General features: G+C 45.5%; 1 protein-coding gene across 1 annotated transcript in view; it reads right to left on the bottom strand.

The window, feature by feature from the left end:
• Nucleotides 1-23,847, bottom strand: part of robo2 (roundabout, axon guidance receptor, homolog 2 (Drosophila)) — a 367,855-nt gene that overhangs the window by 22,763 nt on the left and 321,245 nt on the right. The window contains exons 16-24 of the mRNA XM_089012942.1: nucleotides 20,536-20,660; nucleotides 20,259-20,430; nucleotides 18,717-18,905; nucleotides 17,614-17,640; nucleotides 15,273-15,315; nucleotides 9,725-9,852; nucleotides 7,365-7,628; nucleotides 6,002-6,127; nucleotides 504-657 (exon numbers count right to left, since the gene is read on the bottom strand). Coding sequence (XP_088869068.1) covers nucleotides 504-657; nucleotides 6,002-6,127; nucleotides 7,365-7,628; nucleotides 9,725-9,852; nucleotides 15,273-15,315; nucleotides 17,614-17,640; nucleotides 18,717-18,905; nucleotides 20,259-20,430; nucleotides 20,536-20,660 — 1,228 coding nt within the window. The remainder of the gene's footprint in view (nucleotides 1-503; nucleotides 658-6,001; nucleotides 6,128-7,364; nucleotides 7,629-9,724; nucleotides 9,853-15,272; nucleotides 15,316-17,613; nucleotides 17,641-18,716; nucleotides 18,906-20,258; nucleotides 20,431-20,535; nucleotides 20,661-23,847) is intronic.

Below are 23,847 nucleotides of genomic sequence, written 5' to 3' on the forward strand. Positions count from 1 at the left end.
AAAAATTAAAAGAATAATTTCAAAATAACATAAAAAAAAATACAAATAACAATAAAAATAACGTTAACATTAAAAAATAAAAATAAAAATAAAAACACAATACACATAAAAAACAAATAAAATAAAACTTTAAAAATATATAAAATAAAAAAAACAATACTATTTAATATAAAACTTAAAGAAAAAAAGAAAATGCAATATAGAATAAAAATAAAATAAAAAATGCCAAATAATATAAAATAAAAAAGACTGAAAACAATAAAAATACATTTAAAAATAAAAAGTAAAATACAATAGAGTCAATAAAAGTAATAATAAAAATATAATAACAAATAAAGTTACAATAAAAATGAAACAAATAAAAATAAAAATAAAGAAAATAAAAATAACAAGAGAATAACAATAATTAAAAATAAATAAAAATAGGAAAATAAAAATCGGCACTTGTCAAAAATTCCCCAACTATTGTAACTTTTCAAACGACGGTAATCCTGGAAACCTACCCTGTGGCATTGTGGTGCTCATTGGGGTCCATGTCGGTGCCCGGAAGCGGGTGGATTGGGGGTGGCGGTAAAGGAACACTGGCCCAGGTGGCGGTGTTGACTTTCGTGGCTTTGGAACCGCCCTTGCTCTTCTTCTTTTTTCCTCCTTTGCCACCTACAACAAAACATTTTTATGTTAGGTGACCAAACTGAGACTTGTCGATTTTCGTGGCAAATGGAAGGAGAAGAAAGCATAAAAATGTCTGGAAAAATGAAGCCTTTCAACAAGCTGCTGCCCACACAGAAAAAAAATAAAAATTCAAGGTCGCCGGATGAAAAGCAAGTCGCCATTGATCGATCGGCTGAAAAGCCGCGCATCTCCATAGAAACAGCGGCGAGGAGCCGTCCGCGGTCCTCGGGTGCGCAACACCCATCGCTTGCCCTTCTTTCTTTTAGTTTTTTGGGGGTGGCGGATAGTTGGCGGCTGTTAGCGGCGCTCTCCATGCTAATGAATGGCTTCGCCGCCCTCGTGTCGTGTGGCCCTCCTGCATTTGGACCTCACACTCCATTACTCCTTTCATTTCTTTTATTATACCGAAGAGCTGCCAATACCCCCGCCCCCCACATAATCCTTCCAAGGCCAGAGTCCCCCCCCCCCCACACACACACACATTGCGTCCATCTTTGTAGGGATGCCGGCCAGCTCAGTGGCAGGTTTAAACAAGGATGCCCCCCCCCCCCCCCCACTCGTTTTTGTTGCAGTTCCTACGCTTTTTTTCTCTATTGGCTCATTCAATGCCAGACATGTGTGTTCTCAATGTTTTTTATTTACTTATTTGTTTAAATCTGGACATTTAATCAAAGATGTCGATTTTCAAAAAAGTGAACGCAAATAGTTGGCACTGAATACTACCATTTGCGGCATCATTCTCCAGCCTTTTTTGCGGTATCAAAAAATGAACGGTTTGTTGTAAGCTTCGAAAAATGCTTGCACAAAACTATCATTCAAACTCATTGACTGGCAAACGATGTGCAAAAATGTGTCCACTCCTGTGCCAGGGTTTTTGCCATTGTCACTTGAACCCACAGAAGATTGAGTTTTAGGACTACATATAAATTCAATACAGTGTTAGAAAACATAGTCTCTCTACTTTCCTCAGAAAAAAAAAAAACGGATAATTCCCAAGTTATATGGGTCTGGAGTTATCTGAGCTTGAAATGGGAGCGGCCATACAAAAAAAGATAAATAAAGGTAATGAGGAAGGTATGTTGAATTTCTTCATCCTTTTTGTATTAGCTTTCCCGCGCAAAAAAATATTAACTCCTTCACTGCCAAACGATGTGCAAAAATGTGTCTACTCCCGTGCCAGGGTTTTTGTCATTGTCACTTGAATTCCAGGACCCGAAGGTTATTGTGTTTTAGGACTACATATACATTCAGTGCAGTGTTAGAAACCTTAGACTCTCTTCTTTCATCAGAAAAATAAAGAGTTAATTCCTAAGTTATATGGGTCTAGAGTTATCTGGGCTTGAAATGGGGGCGGCTGTCAAAAATGCAATGCAATATATACATTTTGGTTTATATAATGGCGGCTGTCACACCAATTCATAAAAAGCCTGGATCTGATCCCAATGACTTCAAGAACCTTCACCCCATTTCTCTATCCTCGTCCTTCTTGACCTCACAGCAGCTTTTGACACCATTTCTCATCCCATCCTCCTTGACAGACTTTCCTCCATAGTGATCACTGACACGCCCCTAGGCTGGTTCCACTCTTATCTCTCTGGCCGCTCTCAGTTCATCAAATTAACTCCTTCACTTCACAGTCCTCTCCGGTATCCTCTGGTGTGCCCCAAGGCTCTGTCCTGGGACCGCTCCTATTTATCACCTACCTTCTTCCTCTTGGCAATATTCTCCGCAAATTTGGTATTCAATTTCATTGCTTTGCGGATGACACCCAGCTCTATCTCTTCAGCAAACCCGACACCTCTCTTCCACTTACTTCCCTTTCACTCTGCCTCTCTGAAATTAAATCCTGGTTTACCCATAACTTCCTCAAACTTAAGAGCGAAAAAACTGAAATTCTCCTCGTTGGTACCAAATCCACCTTGAGCTAAGCTAACAGTTTCTCTCTCACTATTGACAATTCGACCGTTTCTCCCTCCCATCAGGTGAGAAGCTTAGGTGTCATTCTTGACAGCACACTATCTTTCCACTTCCATATAAATAACTTAACCCGGTCTGCATACTTCCACGTACACAATATCAATCGTTTTCGCCCGTCTCTCACTCCTCACACCACTGCTATACTCGTTCATAGTCTTGTCACCTCTCAGATGTCACATCCTCGTCGTAGCCAGGAGCGAGCCCCTCCCCTCCTGTTTCTTCCTCATCTGCTCCTTGAGCGGGCCCCTCCCCTCCCGGCTCACCTGACTCACGCACCTGTTCCCCATTTCCGTGATTGTGCCTTCTGGCTATAAAAGCCTCACTTACCGTTCTGTCGTTGTCGGTGTATTCCTGGAAGTCCCCCGTCACCCTTCCGCACGCAGGTCTGTTTGCCGTTACCCTCCTTCCTTGTTCTTGACTTTTTGTTATGTTTGATGTTGATGTGTCTCAGTAAAGACTCTTTATTGGAATCACTGTCTCCACCGTGTATTTCGGATCCGATCCTTCCGTTGTCCCTCGAGTATTGTCATCACTCCTCGAGCGGACGTGACACCGGATTGACTATTGCAATTTACTTTTCTTTGGTGTCCCTCAGAAACTTCTCCACAAACTTCAACTCTTACAGAATTCTTTATCCGGATCATCACCAGAACCTCATCCTTTCACCACATCACCCCATCCACCAAGAGCTCCACTGGCTCCCGGTCAAATATAGAATCGACTTTAGAATTCTTCTTTATATATTCAAAGCTATCCATAACCTTGCCCCCCATACCTATCTGACCTTCTTCAAATTTCTATTCCCTCTCTTTCCCTCAGATCCTCTTCCTCCCTCCGCCTTTGTGTGCACCCACACCCTGCCCGTCTCAGCACGATGGGTGACAGAGCCTTCAGCTGCTCTGCCTCCAAACCTTGGAACTCACTTCCTCCCAACATTCGTAACATCGATTGTCTTCTCACCTTCAAGTTCCATCTCAATACCCACCTATTTAAAATTGCATTGTCTGTTTAACTCTCTCTCTTGTTTCTATTTATTTATTGCATTCTATCTGTGATTGTATTTTATTTATGATAGTACCTATGCTTGTCTGTGAAATGTCCTAGAGAGCTTTGAAAGGCGCTTAAAATGTCATGTATTAATATCATTATTATTATTATTAATAACAGCTGAAGCTGGAACAAAGCGCTAACATGGACAAAAGGCAAATACTACCCCCTCGTGCAAGGGAAAAACATTGCCAGAGGTCTGAACAGCGCTTAATCGGCACCTAAGTATGAAAAACAAAACCCGGACAAATTCGGGAATGGCGCTCTCTGTCCTATTTTCAATTCCAGAATAAATTTGTCAATGGCGGTGAATGAGTTAAAAAAATAAATGTTGCTATTGAAAATAAATTAAGGAAATTAAGATTTGAACATGAGCTTCATGCTGCTTGTGAGTGTCTCCATCTTGTTTTTCTGCTTGCGTTTTTTTCTTCTGGGGGGTGGGGGGCAACGGCGTTTCCGCGGGGCACCGCTTGACTGTGAGCAATAACGACAGCAGTAATTGACACCCAGCCCATTTTTCTTCTTTCTTCTTGGAATAGTCTGGCGGTTTGGCACCCGACAACTTCCCCTTGCAAATCTGAAAAGTAGAGAGAGTGTGTAATTCGGGCTGCGGCGGCCAAGCATGAATTATGCGCAAAGAGCCGGGCGCCTTCTAAATATAGGTATTTATACGCCAAGGTTTTTTTTTTGGCCACTCCCAGCGTTAAAGTGCAGGATTTGCAGCCCCGACACTCGCTGTTTTCATTGGGGGAAGCAGCACACACCCCCGGCGGAGATGGCTAGCAAAATAACCTAGCATCTTCTATTGGATTGGCTTCACCGACCCCCCCAAAAAAATTTACAAGAAAAGAAATCGCAGTAAGGTGAGATTATAATGGTTGATGAGGATGCACCGAAAACCAAGCATGTTTTCCGTGCTTGGTTTTGGGTGGACGGCATCAAAATAAGCGCTTCCCGCGGGACTGCGGTTGGAAATTGGACGCAACGGAAAGACGATCATTCGGGAAGGCCGAGTCGTGCGTGTCGACCGCGTATCCGCTACATCAGGGGTGTCTAAAATTTTTTTTTTTTGCCACGGGGTGCAGTTTCCTCTCGGGGGCCGTTATGACAGCTGCCCCATTTTAAGCTCATATAACTCCAGACCCGGCCCGGTAGTCGAGTGGTTAGCACACCGGCTTCACAGTGCAGAGGTCGCCGGTTCGCGTCCCTGTCCGGCCTCCCTGTGTGGAGTTTGCATGTTCTCCCTGGACCCGCGTGGGTTTTCTATGGGTCCTCCGGTTTCCTCCTACACTCCAAAAACATGCATGGCAGGCAGATTGACCACTCCAAATTGTCCCTAGGTGTGAGAGTGACTGTTGTATGTCTTCGTGTGCCCTGCGATTGGCTGGCAACCAATTCAGGGTGTCCCCGCCTCGCGCCCGAAGACAGCTGAGATAGGCTCCAGCAACCCCCGCGACCCTAATGAGGAAAATGTACGGAAAATGAGAGATGAGAGAGATAACTCCAGACCCATGTAACTTCTGATATAAATGTTTTTTACTTGATGAAAGAATAAAGTCTAAGGTTTCTTATTGAATGTTTATGTAGTCCTAAAACTCAAAATTTTGTGGGTCCTGGAATTTGAGTGAACATGAAAAAAAAAACAAGCCCCTGGAGTGGACACATTTTTGCACATTGTCTGGCAGTCTATGAGTTAAAAGGACCTCCGGCACGACCATTCAGTGTTGGGTCATTGTTTGTTTCATCCTGTTAGGTTTGTTTCGTCTTGCTGTGGTTTTGTTTACTACTTTGGGCCTTTTTTCTCTAATGACTGATGTTTGAGATTTTGTTCCTGCCGATTTGATTGAATACAATTTGCCTGCTTTTTTGGGGGTCCACCACCACCACTACATTGCGCATCATGACGATTTGGGGAAGCCAGTAGAGCACAGGTGTCAAAGTTCGGGCCTGAGGGCCAAATCTGGCCCACCACCTCATTTTATTCTGCCCGCGAAAGCAAATCAAAAATTCCATGATGCTTGCTAAAGTCCCAACCATAATTTCAAATTGTGTCAGGTAAACTTCAAATTTGAAAAGTACATTTTCATTCATTCTTTGTGCACGTTGTAAAAGCGGAAGATGCAGGGGGCGGAGGTGGGGGGCAAAGCTTCGTTGTTCATCAAATGAGGTCAGCTTTGTACATGTAAATTCCAAAGCAATCAAGCAATTAGAAGAGCTGTCAATCACCGGATGGAGTGTCCCCCCGTGGGGAGGGGTGGGGGCGACCCCCCCCCCCCCCCCAAAAAAAAAAAAAAGCCCAACCAACCTGAGAGGCTGCCGCTTGGCTCTGAGCTGTTGTGAGAGCTGCTGGTGCTGAAATCTTGCGAGTGGTTGTGAGGAATTCGATTAGACAGCCCGTCGGTCAGCCGGTAGTCGGGAATGAAAAGGAGGGCTACAATCGGGGGAGGGAGGGAGAAAAAAAGGGGAGGGAGGTGTGGGGAGGCGGAGGGGAAGCAAAGCATCACTGCGGCGTCAGGTGAGAGGCGGCACAAGCACATGCAAACGCATGCCGGGGGAGCGCCCAGCCAGCAGGATAGCGAGGGGTCAATAACCAGAGGGGAAGTGTGGGAGGGCAAGGGGGGTAGACGAGGAACCCTGTATATGTTGAGGCAGGGGTCGGGAACCTATGGCTCGCGAGCCATATATGGCTCTTTTGATGATTGCATGTGGCTCGCCGATAAATCTAAATACATATTCTTGCTTTTTTGCTGTTCATTTCCTGTTGGGGCTGCAGGTGGCGGAAAGCGCAATTTTGATTGGATGACACTGACCTAGGTTGGCGGAAAGTGCAATTTTGATTGGATGATACTGGCCGTCCGTCGAAACAGGTAAACGGCCCTTTAAATGAGCTCCACGAGTAAAAACAAAGTCCACTTCAGCTTGAATGCACCGGAGGATTCGCCTTTGCGGAGAGAAAAGGTTCTGATTCTAATTTGCAATGAAACAATACCATCAATGGAAAGAAATAAACTGTACTATATAATAAAGTCGGAGTATTGACCTTTGTGTTGGTCGTTGATGTAGTTGCCTCTTGATGATATCTGAGTGAAGTTGCCGTGCTTCCTCGGCGATAATACCCTCACTCACACGGTCCCCTGCTAGCTGCTTTTCAGTAATCCAAATTAACAGAAGTTTTTCAACTTCTTCTACTTTCTGAGACTGTTGCTTAGACAACACAGAAATACATTAGCCACACATAGCAATGGTCGACTTAGCATACTGGTACTGGGACGCTAAGTCACACAAACACACGCCTCGTTCGTGTTTTTCGATGATCTTCTTCTGCTTGACCGTCATTTTTTTGTGTCCTCTTCGGCTTAACACTAGCCTGTGGCGGGGTCTTTTTCGGTCCCATAATAGCAAAAGTACTGCACTCAATAACAAACCACGTCTGCAATCAAAGAAAGGTGGTGATGAAAACTAGTCCGCCAGCCACCGTGGCGCTGTCTGGTTTGGTTCATCCACCGAAAAGTAGTTTGTCAGCTGAGACTATATGCTTGCGAATTTAATGTTCGTGAGGCGAAAAGTTTGTGAGCTAAAGCGTTCGTAAGCTGTATAAAGAAAGCGCAAAGGGGGTGTGTGGGAGGGGTCGCGTGTATATCAGGTCATGGTTCCGGGTGGCCACTTACTGTTGTTGACAGAGTTCTTGTCGGGCAGCGAGTAGCCCAAGTTGGCCATTTCCTGCTTGGCCTGCAGCGAGGCCTTCCACTGGGCCTCGGGCAGCTCCACGGCCAGCTCGTGGATGCTGCCCGAGTGCAGGATCTGCGTCGTGGCATAGGGCGTGGCCTGGGACGCTTGGCCCGGGCTGCCATAGTTGCCTTTGCTGGTGAAATCAATGCTGCTGTAGATGGCGCCGTCCGACAGCATCGTGCCTGTCTTGTCCCCCTGGTTGTCTGCAAAAACAAAATAATTCTCACAAAGTGGTGACGGGCCGGCGCCTAAACGGGCCTTCTTTCATTTAAATGTTGATGACCGCAAGTGGGCCACGTTGTGACGCTACGTTGCGATGCTACGTTGTGACGATATGTTACGACGCTATGTGGCCACGCTACGTTGCGATGCTACATTGCGATGCTACATTGCGACGCTACGTTGCAACGCTACATTGCGATGCTACGTTGACACGCTAAGTTGCGATGCTACATTGCAATGCTACAATGAGACGCTATGTTGCGATGCTAGATTGCGATGCAACGTTGTGATGCTATGTTGTGATACTACATTGCGATGCTAGGTTGCCATGCTATGTTGCGATGCTACGTTGAGATGCTACATTGCGACGCGACGTTGCGACATGACATTGTGATGCTATGTTGTGATGCTATGTTGCAATGCTATGTTGCGATGCTATGTTGCAATGCTACATTGCGACACTATGTTGCGATGCTACGTTGAGACACTATGTTGCAACACTAGGTTGCGATGCTACATTGCGATGCTATGTTGTGATGCTACGTTGCAACGCGACATTGCGACGCTGCGATGCTACGTTGCGATGCTACATTGCAATGCTATGTTGTGAGGCTACGTTGTGATGCTACATTGGATTGGATTGGATATGCCTTTATTTATTGCGATGCTATGTTGCGATACTACATTGCAATGCTACGTAACACGGAAAGATGTCTGCATCAAAGAAAAACGTGGGTGTTCGATTCCGAAAGACAACCAAAAATCCAATATTTGCAGGCACAGTTGCTATCTAGATAGCAAGATAAATAATTACTAGATATCTATTAGCTCTATGATCTATCTAGCTTTCTATCTCGAGAGCTAGCTAGCTATCTCTTAGCTATCGATTAGCTATCTTTTAGCTCGCTTTCTATCTAGCTTTCTATCTATAGAGCTAGCTATCTATTAGCTAGCTAGTTTTCCATCTATAGAGCTAGCTCGCTATCTATTGTGTTGGACGCACCTTTATTCGTCTCGCAGTGGAGAAATTTACAGTACACAGCAGCAAAGTGATGAAAGAGGAAGAGGAAAGAAAAGAAAGAAGTAGAGAAACAAAATACAGGAGCTGCTGGAAAGACAGCCACTCTCGTGGCACCATCTTGAAGCGATGCTATGTTGCGATACTACGTTGCGATGCTACGTTGCGATGCTACGTTGCAATGCTACGTTGCGACACTACGTAAATTCAGTGTCTCCGAAGCTTCTTTGGGTCACTGTAGCTTTCAATGTAGCTTCCAAATTTGTATGGGTAAAGCACAACGGTCGCTCAGGAAGGAGAGCGTTGACACCTCCCCCCTCTCCCCTCTGCTTGCCCAGCCAAGGGGAGATGATGTAGAGCCACGACGGAAACGGACGCATCTGCGCCACTCAAGCTGTGCCTGTCCTTCACGACTGGCTGCTCCTCACATCCTTTCACACAGCAAAACCCCCCCACTTCGTGCACCCCCCAACCAACTCCCAATTCTACGACTCCAATGTATGAGGCTGCGACAGCAGATTCTGTACTCGTCGCAAAGGTGATGGTGGACGGCTTGCACCTGGGGGGCTCGGCGACATGAAACAAGAGCTAGCGTAGCCGCGGAGCAATCAAGTCTTCGTTTTCATCGGGATTCCCAAGAGTCTACTTGACATTTGGATGAAAAGGACAAAAAGATAGCCAGCTATTTGCTATCTATTAGCTGGCTAGCTAGCTATATGGCTGGCTCGCTAGCTATCTAGCTGGCTGGCTAGCTATCTGGCTGGCTTTCCGGCTGGCTAGCAAGCTATTTATCTGTAATGTATTAGCTATATAGTTGGATAGCTTTATAGCTAGCTAGCTATTGGCTATTAGCTGGCTATCTAGCTTTCCATCTATTTGAGTAACTTCCGGGGTGAGTGAACGCTGGCGCGTGTGGCTTCCGCTTCTCACCCACAGAAAAACTTACGTAAAGTGATCTTGAGAATTTTGAAAGGCGCTGAGATTAAATGGATAATATTATTATTATTATTATTATTATTATTATTATTATTATTATTATTATTAAGAGCTGCCACTCACCTCCGCGGCCAAAGTTGGCGAGATCGTTGGGCCCCCCCGAGCCGCTGTTGACGGGCAAGCCGGCGGCAGGCCAGGAGTCGGCCAACCAGGGGTATGCCGGGTCGCTGGCGTTCAGCAAGCCTGGCCGGCTGGGAAAGAAGGAGCGACAAGATCAGACAGCAGTTTTACGTCAATTCAAATGTAACCCCTCCAGGCCCCCCCTTGACCTGGATCCTTATCCAACCCTAAGCCCCAACTTGAAAAAAATAACCTCTTGATAACTTTCTGTGGATTTTGTAGAGTGAAGAGGAGTTGCCAGTTGCCATCATGGCGCTAACTAGAACATCGGTCGAGGGGGTGGCGGGAAAGGGGGCGGGGTCCACTGAACAGGTGTTCCGTGCCGCCTTATAACGGACGGCGACCATAAAAGTCAGCCATGAAGTGTGTAACCTGTCACAGGTGACCGCAGCGGGGCCATTAAGGCCACTTAACTGTACAATCACGTCGGAGCTTCGTTAGCGCAGGTGGGGGATGGAGGAGGGGGGGGGGTTAAACAGGCAGCGGTGAACTGAGGACCGGAAACATGTCATGGGTGTTCTATTCCGAAAGACAACCAAAAATCCAATAATATTTGCAGGCACAGATGCTATCTAGATAGCAAGATAAATAATTACTAGCTAGCTATTAGCTCTATTATCTATCTATCTAGCTTTCTATCTAGAGAGCTAGCTAGCTATCTCTTAGCTATCGATAAGCTATCTTTCTATCTATAGAGCTAGCTAGCTTTCTATCTATAGAGCTAGCTAGCTATTAGCTATCTATTAGCTAGCTAGCTTTCCATCTATAGAGCTAGCTCGCTATCTATTAGCTATCTATTGTGTTGGACGCACCTTGATTCGTCTCGCAGTGGAGAAATTTACAGTACACAGCAGCAAAGTGATGAAAGAGGAAGAAGAAAGAAAAGAAAGTAGAGAAACAAAATACAGGAGCTGCTGGAAAGACAGCCACTCTCAAAAAACAATTTGTTGTGGTAATTCGCGATACAAACATTTCTAAACATTGTTTCCTAATCTTTGTTTACATTTTGGACTTCCTGATACGTCATATCCTGCCTTCCTTTCACATCCTATCGCATCACACACTGTGCGCCGCATAAATACTCCCGCAGTCTCGCTCTATCTCTCTCGCCATGGTTCCTCCTTAGCCGACACCGCGATGTCTCCGCTCTCTTCAAGATTAAACCAATTTTCGGTTCTACACCTGGCTCCCTGATGATTTAACCATCCTCATCAACACCCGTAGAAGCAATGAACCAAGGGCGAACTGTCACATCCTGGTCGTCCTCCTCCGCTGCTCCTTGGAGCGGGCCCCTCCCTTCCTGGCTCTCCCTGCTCACGCACCTGTTCCCCATTCCCTTAATTGTGCTTTCTGGCTATAAAAGCCACACCTACCGTACGGTCGTTGTATTCCAGGAAGTTCCCCGTCACCCCTACGCATGCAGGTCTGTCTTGTCAGTTCCCTCATCCTTGCCTTATTTTCTGTCATATCATTGGTGTCTCAGTAAAGACTCCTTGTCGGAAACTCCGTCTCCCCGTGTATTTCAGATCCAACCTTTACCACCTTCCGTCGTCCCTCGAGTCCTGTCGTCACGCCTCGAGCGGACGTGACACGAACGATCAAAATAAACCCATTACAATTATTAGCTATCTATTAGCTAGCTAGCTTTCTATCTAAAGAGCTATCTAATAGATAGCTAATCTTTTTTTTTTCCTTCAAGATGGCGCCGTAAGAGTGGCTTTCTATGTATAGAGCTACCTATCTATTCGCTATTTATTAGCTAGAGTGCTGTAAATCTATAGAGCTAGCTAGCTAGCTATCTATGAGCTATCTATTGGTTAGCTAGCTAGCTTTTAATCAATTTGAGTTACTTCCGGGTTGAGTGAACGCTGGCGCGTGTGGCTGCCACTGCTCACCCACAGAAAAACTTGTTGTTGTGACTGTAGTGACCTTGAGAGTTTTGAAAGGCGCTTAAAAATGAAATGTATTATTATTATTATTATTATTATCCTTTTTCACGCCCCCTCCCCACGGTCAACCCGTATTTAAAGCGGGGACGTCCATGCCCGCCGGGGCTACAGGTTGCACCGGCATGCACAGTCGTGAGGGGGACGGGGAGGGTCTAAGGGGGACACCTGCAGCCCCGAGAACGAGATGCTACAGGGTCTAATGCAAAGTAGGGGGGTGATTCACATTCGCAGCAGCCCTGGTGAGCCTCGCTCGGTTCTTGAATGCCAAAGCGAGCCGCGTGGCGGGGGACGGGGCTAGCAGTCATTCAAATTGATGGCTGCGCCTCAGACACATCCTCACCGCCGACTGCTCTCACTCGACCGTGACCTCATGCAACCCCACCCCCGCTACAATAAACGCTCATACACCCCTCCCACTAAAAAGTCACGTTTTTGCCAATGGGGGGCCAACAGGGTTTGCTGTGCCCTCTTACGCTAAAGGCCATGTTGGAAATTAGTCTTACTTGTCGTCCCGCGAGTGTGTATGTGACCCCCCCCCCCCCACATGCCCAGCAGACAGTTTGAAAGACAAGCACCTGACAGCTGAATGGATGTGTCGTCCTTGTCGCCGTCACACCACAGCAACCTCTGCTCGGGATAATTACAAGAAGACTGATTTCTTATGTTGGAGGGGGGATGGGTGATCATACATCTAATGAAGGGTTGACACCTGACTTTTAATCCTACCCCCCCTCGCCTGACCCAGGATGGATGGCAACCTTGACGGATCAAATCTCATTTGGGCGTATTGGGCGCAAAAAATAAAATTGAGCTGTAAATATGCCAAGCTAGGATGATATTAAACGGGGGGGGGGATTCGGGGGCCTGGAACTCATTTATCAGGAGTTTATGGTCTTTGGAGGCTTTGATTAAAAAGACTGCGTGGCAGACAAAAGGGTGGTTCATTCAGAGTGTTATCAGAATTTATTCGGGAATTGAAAAGCGTGAATTGGAGCGCCATTCCCGAATTTGTTCGGGTTTTTATACTAACAATAATAATAATGCAGTTGATTTCAAGCGCCTTTAAAAACTCTCAAGGTCACAGGATACGTTTTTCTCTGCGGAAGAAGCGGCAGCCAAACGCGCCAGCTTCCACTCAACCTGGAAGTAACTCAAATGGATAGAAAGCTAGCTAGCTATATTTACAACTCTTTCAATCATTGTGAGGGAGGAAAGCGCTAATGATTCTTCCGACTGTTTGTTTGTTTGTTTTTCTTGCGGGTGGAGGGGGACGATAAAGCGGTGGTCAGACCTCTGGCAATGTTTTTTTTTTTCTTTTCCACAAGGGGGCAGCATTTGCCTTTTTTTCCATGTTAGCGCTTTGTTCCAGCTTCAGCTGTTGTTAAAGCGCTATACCAATCACTATGGATGCCTTGCATTGTATTTTGGACATCTGCCCCCATTTCAAGCTCAGATAACTCCAGACCCATATCACTTAGGGATTAACTATTTCTTTCTGATGAAAGAAGAGAGACTAAGTTTTCTTACAACTGCATTGAATGTATCACATCCTCGTCGATGCCAGGAGCGTGCCCCTCCCCTCCTGTCTCTTCCTCCGCTGCTCCTCGGAGCGGGCCCCTCACTTCCTGGCTCTCCGGACTCACGCACCTGTCCCCCATTTCCTTAATTGTGCCTTCTGGCTATAAAAGCCACCCTTACCGTTCAGTTGTTGTCGGTGTATTCCAGGAAGTTCCCCGTCACCCATCCGCACGCAGGTCTGTTTTTGTCGTTGCCCTCTACCTTGCCTTACTTTCTGTTCTTGCCATATGTGTCTCAGTAAAGACTCTTTTTTGGAATCACTGTCTCCACCGTGTTTGGATCCGACCTTTACCACCTTCCGTTGGCCCTCGAGTCCTGTCGCCACTCCTCGAGCGGACGTGACAGAATATTTCTGTAGTCCAAAATGTTCAATATTTTGTGGGTCCTGGAATTTGAGTGAAAATGACAAAAACCCTGGCACTGGAGTGGACACATTTATGCACGTCGTCTGCCAGTCAATGAGTTAAAAAACGCTATGGCAATGACGTCAACGGTCCACTCTCATAAATTAAAACTTCGGGACGCAGATTGGTAAAGGTATTCCAAAGAAGTGAAGTGACGGTTGTCTGATGAATTTTAAACGATGCAGCCAAGCGAGCGGTCGCAGGACGTCACATCGGCCAATTTGCCGCCAATTCATCTTCCGCGAATTGTTGATTCTGCATCCGAACGGGCGGAACTCGTCAGTTGTGGCAATTTGGCGGTGGCCAATAGGAAAGCTGAAAGCTTCATTTGCCTAATGAATGCAAAAATAAATAAAAAAATAAAAATAATACATGTTGGTTTTGGTTGCGTGACGCAACCAAAACAGCTTGCACAGATGTGGAAGCTGCCACATGTGGAAAGATGACACCAAAAATATTAGAGAGCGCCTGCCTGGTGGCAGCGGCTATGCTCTGCTAATTTGACAGGGGACGTCGCTTCCTGAAAATCCAAAGTGCACTTGTAGAAAGAAAAAAAAAAGGGTTGTTGGGGGGGGGCTCCACCCAAAAGTAACCTGAAGCAAATGCTGCAAACAGGAAGTGCCAAAAATGGGAAAACCCTAATCTTGGTTGCGCAAATGTGCAGAGTTCTTGGCATGAAACGTTTGATTTTGGAATTTGGAAGCTAGCCAATTGCTAGCTATCTAGCTTGATCACTAGCTAGTGGGCTATTTTAATAGATGAGCATGGATTTTCACAAATTTGCTTGAATGGGCTGAATAAAATGATGTGGCGAGCCAGATTTGGCTCCCAGGCCTTGACTTTGATACCGGATTAGACAGCTAGCTGAATCGAAAGAGAGCTAGCTAGCTCACTCGCTAGGTGGCTAGTTAGCTCAATCGCTCGCTTGTTTGCTAGCTAGCTTGCTCGATAGATGAGCATGGAATTTCAAGTTTGATTTGCTTGAATGGGCCGAATAAAATGATGTGTTGGGCCATATTTGGCCCCGGTCCTTGACTTGGGCACCCGGCGCTGCAGCCCTTTGGCGAACGGATGGAGCAGTCAATGTGAGCTGCTGGGGCTCGGAGCAGGCGCGCAGGCCCGCAGGGGGACGGACGCACACCTTTCTACCGGGTAATTATTTTTACATTATTACACATGCCGAGATCTCGGCCGCCCAGGCGAGGTGACAGGCAAATTTATCACTCCGAAGGCTTCCCGGCTTTGCCCGCAAAAGATAAATGACAAAATAAAAGGCCTCTCTGCTTAAATTGTTTCGCTTAATTCCACCAAAGAGATGGATGAGTTCATCTTGCGATGCGCCAAAGCGCGCCATGCAAACGGAATGGAGATTTTGCGCATTTGCCTGCATTTTTTTTCAGGAGCGGGAGGGAGCTCAAAGGCAGTCGATGAGGGGGCGGGGGGGCAAACGGACTCCTAAAAAATGTGACGTGTTTTTGTTTGTGTTGGCCGCTCATGTCCAAGTTGTGCGGCCCTGCTAATCTCTGTAGCGTGACTTTTTTAAACATTTTCGGTACTAACCTGCCGTTGCTCATCAGGCCTCCGTCAACTCTCTGGAACGTCACTGCGGTGAGAAAAAAAGACAAAGCAAAATGGGTGTGTTAGGGTCATTATTAATGAAGCAGGAATTACTAAGGACAAAGGCTACATAGCTAGCTAGCTATTATCTATCTATTCGCTGGTATTAGCTATCTATTTGCCATCTATTAGCTATCTAGCTAGCTATCTATTAGTTATCTATGGGCTAGCTAGCTAACTTTCTTTCTATTTGAGTTACTTCTGGGTTGAGTGAATGCTAGCGTGTGTGACTGCCGCTGCTCACCCACAAAAAACGTATCCTGTGACTGTAAAGTGACCCTGAGAGTTTTGAAAAGCGCGTAGAAATGAAATGTATTATTATTATTATTAAAAATATTATTTAATCTTTGGGATGGCACAATATGGAGCTCGCGCAGATGGTTGTGGCGCGAGCGGAGAAAGAAGAGAGAGAAGAGCTGTTTGGGAGAGTTTTTAATCAAGGCCGGCAGGACGTGATGTCATGACCGGAAGTACAAGTAGAAAACAGAAGTCCTGGAAATTAAAACAATGTAAAGACGGACAGAATGTGACATCATGACAGGAAGTCCAAGAAAATAAAACGATGTAAAGAAATAGATAAGATGTTTAAAATGTGTTCGTATAGCGAATTGCCTTCACAGGGTGGATATTCGCTTTCCATAAATGTGTTTAGTCGCCCCACCCCCACACAACAAAAGCTGCAATCAGGAGGATGGAGCATTATTGCTTTTGCTTATGTTGGGAGATGTCATGTGAGACGTCATGTGAGGCTGAAGGATGGCACAAGAAAATGTCATTTGGTTGGATTCTTTAGCTGCTCGGTGCGTGATTAAATCTAGGGGGGGGGGTGATTAAAAAAGGCAGCGAGATCATTTATCAAAATGTCGGAAATCGCAGGGGCCACCCGTGGAGAGAAAGCGCCGGGCCGGGCAATAAAGGCATGACAGGCCGCTTTCTCAGATTTTCATTTTCACTCAGCGCCGTTATCTCCAAACACCGACTCATTTGAAATCCTTAATTTTGAAACTCTGAACCCTGATCGTAAAAGTCCATCAAATCTGCTGTTTTAGCTTCTCTCAAGCCATCTATATGATACGATACTTCTTCTTTTCCTTTCGGCTTTTCCCTTCAAGGGGTTGCCACAGCAAATCAGTGTCTTCCATCTTTAGAGGTTTGATTCACATGTTTGTTTTGGCCAAGCTTTTATGTCGGATGCCCTTCCTGACACAACCCTCTGTATTTATGTGCTTGGGACCGATGCGATAAATGGAAATATTTAACTAATTCACGGCCAGATAGGATGCCAAAATGTGTCCACTCCAGTGCCAGGGATTTTGTCATTGTCACTCCAATCCCAGGATCCACAGAATATTGAGTTTTCGGACTACATAAACATTCATGACAGCGTTAGAAACCTCAGACTCTCTTCTTTCATTAGAAAAAAACCCATTAATTACTAAGTTATACGGGACTGGTGTTATCTGCGCTTGAAATTGGGGCAGGTGACCAAAATCCAATGAAATTGATTTATATAGCGCTTTAACAACAGCTGAAGCTGAAAGAAAGCGCTAACATGAAAAAAAGGGAAATGCTGCCCCCTTGTGGAAGGGACAAAATATTAGGTCTGGTCAGCGCTATACGAGCACCCAAGGAAGAAAAAAACACAAAACCCAAACTACTTCAGGAATGGCGCTCTATGTCATAAATTCTCGAATACCTTTGTGAATGGCAGTGAATGAGTTTTTTTTTAAAGAAGAAATATTTGTAAAAACATATTTTATAAATGAAAACTGGAGTGAGGATTACAACTTAAGTGATTCGCATTTTATATATTTTGTGTGCAGTCATGATGGTGTCAAAAATAATCAAGCCAAGCTAAATCTTCCCGGCAACAGGTAAATCGGCCATCATATTTGACTTTCAGGTTCATAAAAAGGCTCATCAGGCCGCTCTAAGTATGGTATGTATATTTTGTTATTGTTGTTTAAGGAAAAAAAAATGGGGGGATTTAACAAACACCAATGGCTGCAACACACACGCACACACTAGCAAACACAACAAAGTATGCCAACACCTCTTTGCAAAGCTTTATGGTCACAGCCAATGCGCAAATATTGAATATGTCAACTGATTGCAATGAAGTAAATATTGCTCATCCAATTTGAAAAGCCCATCACTGCTCCGTCATCTTTGCCAGATTAGCATTTGCCATGACCATTAGCCTAGCATATGGATTAAGCAGGCAGAGGGGGGGAGGCAGCGATGAGGGCCACGCGATTGAGCAGACGGGACAAATGAACAGTACCTGCGGGGGTGAAGGTGAAGGACTGAACTGCAAAACAAGAAGACAGAGAGGTTGTGTGTTAAAGTCTGTTGTGGGAGTCGCTTTTGGGTGAGGTGGGGGTGAGGCGTTGGGTGGGGGGCGGCTGCCGGTCTGTACACTGGCGGCTCGACAATGCTTAGGCCATACGTGAAGGCCTGATGAGGCCATTCCCGTTTGTTTGGTTTGACACCAAACTGTCTCGGGTACGAAATACAGTCAAAGCAGGGTTTTCGACCATAATCCGTACCAGATACCTGTTCCAAAACCGAACTGGTCGAAAACCAAAACATTTCCCATGATAATCAATGTAATCAATGTCTGCTTTTTTATTAATTGTGATGGAACAATACAAACAAGCCTCCTCACTGTGGAACACTACACGAGGATAGTGTTATAATCAGACGCGACACAAGGAAGTGACGTATAAGGAAGCGCAGGGGAGCCGAATGGTGCATTGACAAAGGTGAATAAAACGACTTTATTATTAAGTAGTTTATTTCTTTAATTACAAGACAATAGCACATTTCTTATAAATAAAATAAGGTATATTTTGTTACGTTTTAAGGCTTATTTAGTAGAAAATTAAGTTTTATGGGGACCTGGGAATGAATTATTCTCATTTTAATGGTTTCTTATGGGAAATAAATGTTTGGAAGATGAACTTTTCACCTGACACGCACTTTCTGGGAACCAGTTTAGTTTGTAAGGTGAGGTATCACTGTAATTGTTTGCAAGTTAAAAAAAAGAACAAAACGTGCTAGGTTATGGACTACTTTGGACAAAAACGAAGCCTTTCGTTACGTCCTGCCCGTGTGCGGCCCCCGAGGCAGCGCAGCAGCCAGAGTTCAGAAATGAGACGAAAGCAGCAGCAAACGAATGAAAACACCGACACACATGCCACACAAGCTGCCATGGCGCTTATTAAAAAATAAATCAAAATGGAGATCGTCCCATGACGAGACTTCCTTTTGATATAATCAGACTCAAAGACGCCTGCGAGACGGCGGTGAGCGTGATCGACCGTCATCACTGAACCAACACGCAACGGGGGACCATTGGAGGTACCAGGGGGTGGGGGTCGTTACCTGCGTAGTTGCTGAGGCCCTTCCTCTTCTTCCTGCGCCAGTAGAGCCAAATGCTAAAGCTCATGAGGATGACCCAGCAGGCGCCGCCGATTCCGGCAATGAAGGCGGGCTGCTTGACCACATCGGTGATCTGCTCCGTGATGCTGTTGTTGCGGTTACCGTGGATGATCACGTCCTGGAAGGCCTTGCCTGACAGACACGCGCGCAAAAAAAAAAAAAAGGAAAATAAAAATCACACGCCTCATAAAGAAAAACAAAACCCCCAAATTGTGATGCGAGACGCTTGTTCGAAACCCAAACAAAAGGGTCAACCGCAACTTTATAAATGCAATTTCTCCACTGTGAGACTAATAAAGGCAAATCCAATCCAATCCAATCCAAACAGTGATCAAAGCCTTTTGGAAACCAGTTTTGAAACCCATACCTCGGCAGGAAACCCAAATATGGACACCCAAACATGCCTTCAGAACCCGATTCCAAATGGAAGCCATTTTGGGGATCCCACAACTGGAAACCCTTTCGGACCTTAAACTCACAATCGAAATCCTGATTTTTGGCTTGAAACCCTGCTCAAAAATAGAACTTGCCTTGCAAACATGATTCCAAATGGAAGCCATTTTTGGGATCACGGAACTGAAAACTGCAACCCTTTCGGACCTTAATCTCACAATCGAAATCCTGATTTTTGGCTTGAAACCCTCCTCAAAAATAGAACTTGCCTTGCAAACCTGATTCCAAATGGAAGCCAATTCTGGGAACCCAGAACTTGAAACCCTTTCGTACCTTATACTCACAATCGAAATGCTGATTTTTGTCTTGAAACCCTTTTCAAAAATCAAACTTGTCTTGCAAACATGATTCCGAAGGAGGCAATTTTTGGGATCCCAGAACTTGAAACCCTTTTGGACCTTAAACTCACAATCGAAATTTTGATTTTTTTCTTGAAACACTTTTCAAAAATCGAACTTGCCTTGCAAACCCGATTCCAAATGGAAGCCATTTTTGGGATCCCAGAACTTGAAACCGTAACCATTTTGGACCTTAAACTCACAATCAAAATCCTGATTTTTTTGTCTTGAAACCCTTTTCAAAAATCGAACTTGCCTTACAAACCTGATTCCAAATGGAAGCCATTTTTGGGATCCCAGAACTTGAAACCCTTTTGGACCGTAAACTCACAATCGAAATCCTGATTTTTGTGTTGAAACCCTCCTCAAAAATAGAACTGGCCTTGCAAACCCGATTCCAAATGGAAGCCATTTTTGGGATCCCAGAACTTGAAACCGTAACCATTTTGGACCTTAAACTCACAATCAAAATCCTGATTTTTTGTCTTGAAACCCTTTTCAAAAATCGAACTTGCCTTACAAACCTGATTCCAAATGGAAGCCATTTTTGGGATCCCAGAACTTGAAACCCTTTTGGACCTTAAACTCACAATCGAAATACTGATTTTTTTGTCTTGAAACCCTCCTTAAAAACAGCGCCAACCGCAAAGAGTCTTCGTGGTTGAAGACTGTTTTTTTAGTCCAAAGTCCTTACCAATAATAATGGAGTGGGGTTGACTCCTGACTCCCACCCCGGCGCCGGTACTGGCGGCCACTTCCACCCGGTATAGGACGCCCGCCTGCAGCCCGCCCACCACCACCGAGCGAATGGCGGCGTCCACCGTCTTGTTGACATGGAAGCGGCTCTCGTTTCCCAGGCACCAGATCTGTTAACCCACAAAGACAAATTGAACAAATCCTGCCCACGTTGCGCCACCGAAATGCATAATCTCGGTTTTGGCACCCAACCCCCCCACTCCCCCAAACTTGACCTTGTACTCTTGGATGATGCCGTTCTGGTGGTCCGGCGGAGGGGGGTCCCAGGAGATGCTGATCGAAGTGCTGTTATGGTTTCCCACCGTGAGGACCGTAACCTGTTGAGGGGGTGCGCTTGGAGCTGTGAAAAACAGTAGGGGGGGGCAATGACTCATTAATTTTGGCGTCATTGAAGCGGATTACCGCCATAACTAATAATAATAATAATAATACATTTCATTCATAAGACCCTTCCCGGACCCATAGAATATTGAGTTTTAGGACTACATCAACATTCAATGCGGCAGAAGAAACCTTAGACTTCTTTCATCAGAAAAAAAGAGTTAATGCCTAAGTTGTATGCGTCTAGAGTTATCTGAGCTTGAAATGGGGGTGGTTGGACAAAATACAGTATAATACATATTGGTTTATACAGTGCTTAACAACAGCTGAAGCTAGAACAAAGCGGGGAAAAAGGGAAATGTTGCCCTCTTGTGGAAGGAAAAACATTGCCAGAGGTCTGGGTAGCGCTTTATAAAGTAAATTCCTAAATGATATGGATCAGGAGTTATATGAGCTTGAAATGAGGGCGGCTGTCCAAAATACAATGCAATACATAAAAAAAGGAAATGCTGCCCCTTGTGGAAAAAAAAAACATTGCCAGAGGCCACAACCAGCGCTTTATCTGCACCCTCGCACGGAAAACCAAAGCCCGAATACATTCGGGAATGGCGTTCTCCGTCATATTTTAAACTCCTGAATACATTTTGGAATGGCAGTGAATGAGTTAGAAGATACTTGCCTAAAGTGGGCAGCAAGGCGATAAGACTCCCTTTGGGTGTCATAGAGCGCTTAGGCACAACACCCTAGCACAGAAAAATTTGGGAGGGGCTATTTAATAATAATATTAATAATAATAATAATAATAATAATAATAATAACAACAATAATACATTTCATTTCTAAGCACCTTTCAAAACTCTTAAAGTCACTTTACAGTCACAGGATATTTTTTTTCTGCGGGTGAGCAGCGTCAGCCAAACACGCCAGCGTTCACTCAACCCGGAAGTAACCCAAATAGATAGAAAGCTAGCTAGCTAGCCAATCGATAGCTAACAGATACCTAGCTAGATAGCCAGCCAGCTACATAATGAATAGATAGCTACCTACAAGCTAGCTAGCCAGCCAGAGCTAATAGAAAGTAAATAGCGTGCAAATGATAATGATAATACTAATAGCAATACTAATAATAATACATTTAATTTCTAAGTGCCTTTCAAAACTCTCAAGGTCACTTTACAGTCACAGGATAAGTTTTTCTGCGGGTGAGCACCGACAGCCACACGCGCCAGCGTTCACTCAACCCGGAAGTAACTCAAATAGATAGAACGCTTGCTAGCTAGCCAATCGATAGCCAACAGATACCTAGCTAGATAGCCAGCCAGCTAGATAGTGAATAGATAGCTACATAGCTGGCTAGCCAGCCACATAGCTAACTAGCCAGCCAGAGCTAAAAGATAGCAAATAGCTAGCAAATGATAATAATAATACTAATAATAATACATTGAATTTCTAAGCGCCTTTCAAAATTCTCAAGGTCACTTGTACAGTCAGTGGATAAGTTTTTCTGCGGTTGAGCAGTGGTGGTGATGGCAGTTGTGGGTCCAACAAGGCAGGCAGGAGGGAGCAGCATGTTGTATTTGAGAAGTTGTATTAAAATAAAGTCAACAGGAAAAATAATCCAAAACGTTAAAATCATTTGAACAAAAATTACAAAGTATCAAAGGAAAAACCCAGAGTAAAAGTCTGCAGATGAAACAAACACATGCACAGCATACACAATGCATACAATGACCTGACATCGAATGGTCGTGCCGGGAGTCCTTTTAACTGCCACTAATGAAGACGATCAACACTTGAGAGACTGAGGGCGGGGCCGACAGCACTACCCGTTGGTCGCCAACCAGAACGTGGGAGTCTGCCACTGATCAGGACGACCAGCACCTGTGCAGGTGCAGGCGGGGCCAACAGCACCCCCCGTTGGTCGGCAACCAGATCGTGACAGGACCCCCCCCCCCCCCCGCTTCAAGGGACTGCTTCCAGAAGTCCCAACAGTCTCCCAAAAGGTCCAACTCGCCAAGGAACAATGGTGGAGACGGCAACCGCTGCCTCTCCAGCATACGATCGGTGCCGGCCCGATGGGAAGGGGACTCGGCCTGACATGAACGCGGCACGGATCGTCGTGGGCGTGAGTGCGATCCCTTTCGCATGTTCACGCGACGACGCATGGCTCAACGCGGACGTCGCACTGCGAGGCGCAGTGGCACCCCGGACAGCTGTATGGGAACATGTTTCGGCCGGACGCCGACGTGGGCGTGAACTGCCCGGCACGAGGGAAACGAGACCAGTCCTTAGCCGCTTCGGGATCCAGCGGTGAGTGGGGTCTCGGACTGACGTGGACGCGGACGTTGCACGGCTCATCATGGATGCGACTCAATTTAACATGCAGGACGACGCGTGGCTAGACGTGGGCGTGCACTGCCAGACACCCAGTGTCACCCTGGACGGACTCGGCATGACATGGACGTTACGGCTCGTCGAGTGACGCAATTCAAACTCGACGAGGCGTGGGCTAGCGTGGACGTTGCACTGCCAGGCACAGGGTGGAAATGAGACCGGTCCGTTGTACCTGCAGGTTACGATGGCGGAGGGGGGTCCCAGGAGATGCTGATCGAAGTGCTGTTATGGTTTCCCACCGTGAGGACCGTAACCTGTTGAGGGGGTGCGCTTGGAGCTGTGAAAAACAGTAGGGGGGGGCAATGACTCATTAATTTTGGCGTCTTTGAAGCGGATTACCGCCATAACTAATAATAATAATAATAATAATACATTTCATTCATAAGACCCTTCCCGGACCCATAGAATATTGAGTTTTAGGACTACATCAACATTCAATGCGGCAGAAGAAACCTTAGACTTCTTTCATCAGAAAAAAAGAGTTAATGCCTAAGTTGTATGCGTCTAGAGTTATCTGAGCTTGAAATGGGGGTGGTTGGACAAAATACAGTATAATACATATTGGTTTATACAGTGCTTAACAACAGCTGAAGCTGGAAGAAGTGGGGAAAAAGGGAAATGTTGCCCTCTTGTGGAAAGAAAAACATTGCCAGAGGTCTGGGTAGCGCTTTACAAAGTAAATTCCTAAATGATATGGATCAGGAGTTATATGAGCTTGAAATGAGGGCGGCTGTCCAAAATACAATGCAATACATAAAAAAAAGGAAATGCTGCCCCTTGTGGAAAAAAACATTGCCAGAGGCCACAACCAG

The sequence above is a fragment of the Hippocampus bargibanti genome, linkage group LG14, assembly GCF_051943395.1.
Source record: "Hippocampus bargibanti isolate YZ-2025 linkage group LG14, ASM5194339v1, whole genome shotgun sequence".
Taxonomy (NCBI): domain Eukaryota; kingdom Metazoa; phylum Chordata; class Actinopteri; order Syngnathiformes; family Syngnathidae; genus Hippocampus; species Hippocampus bargibanti.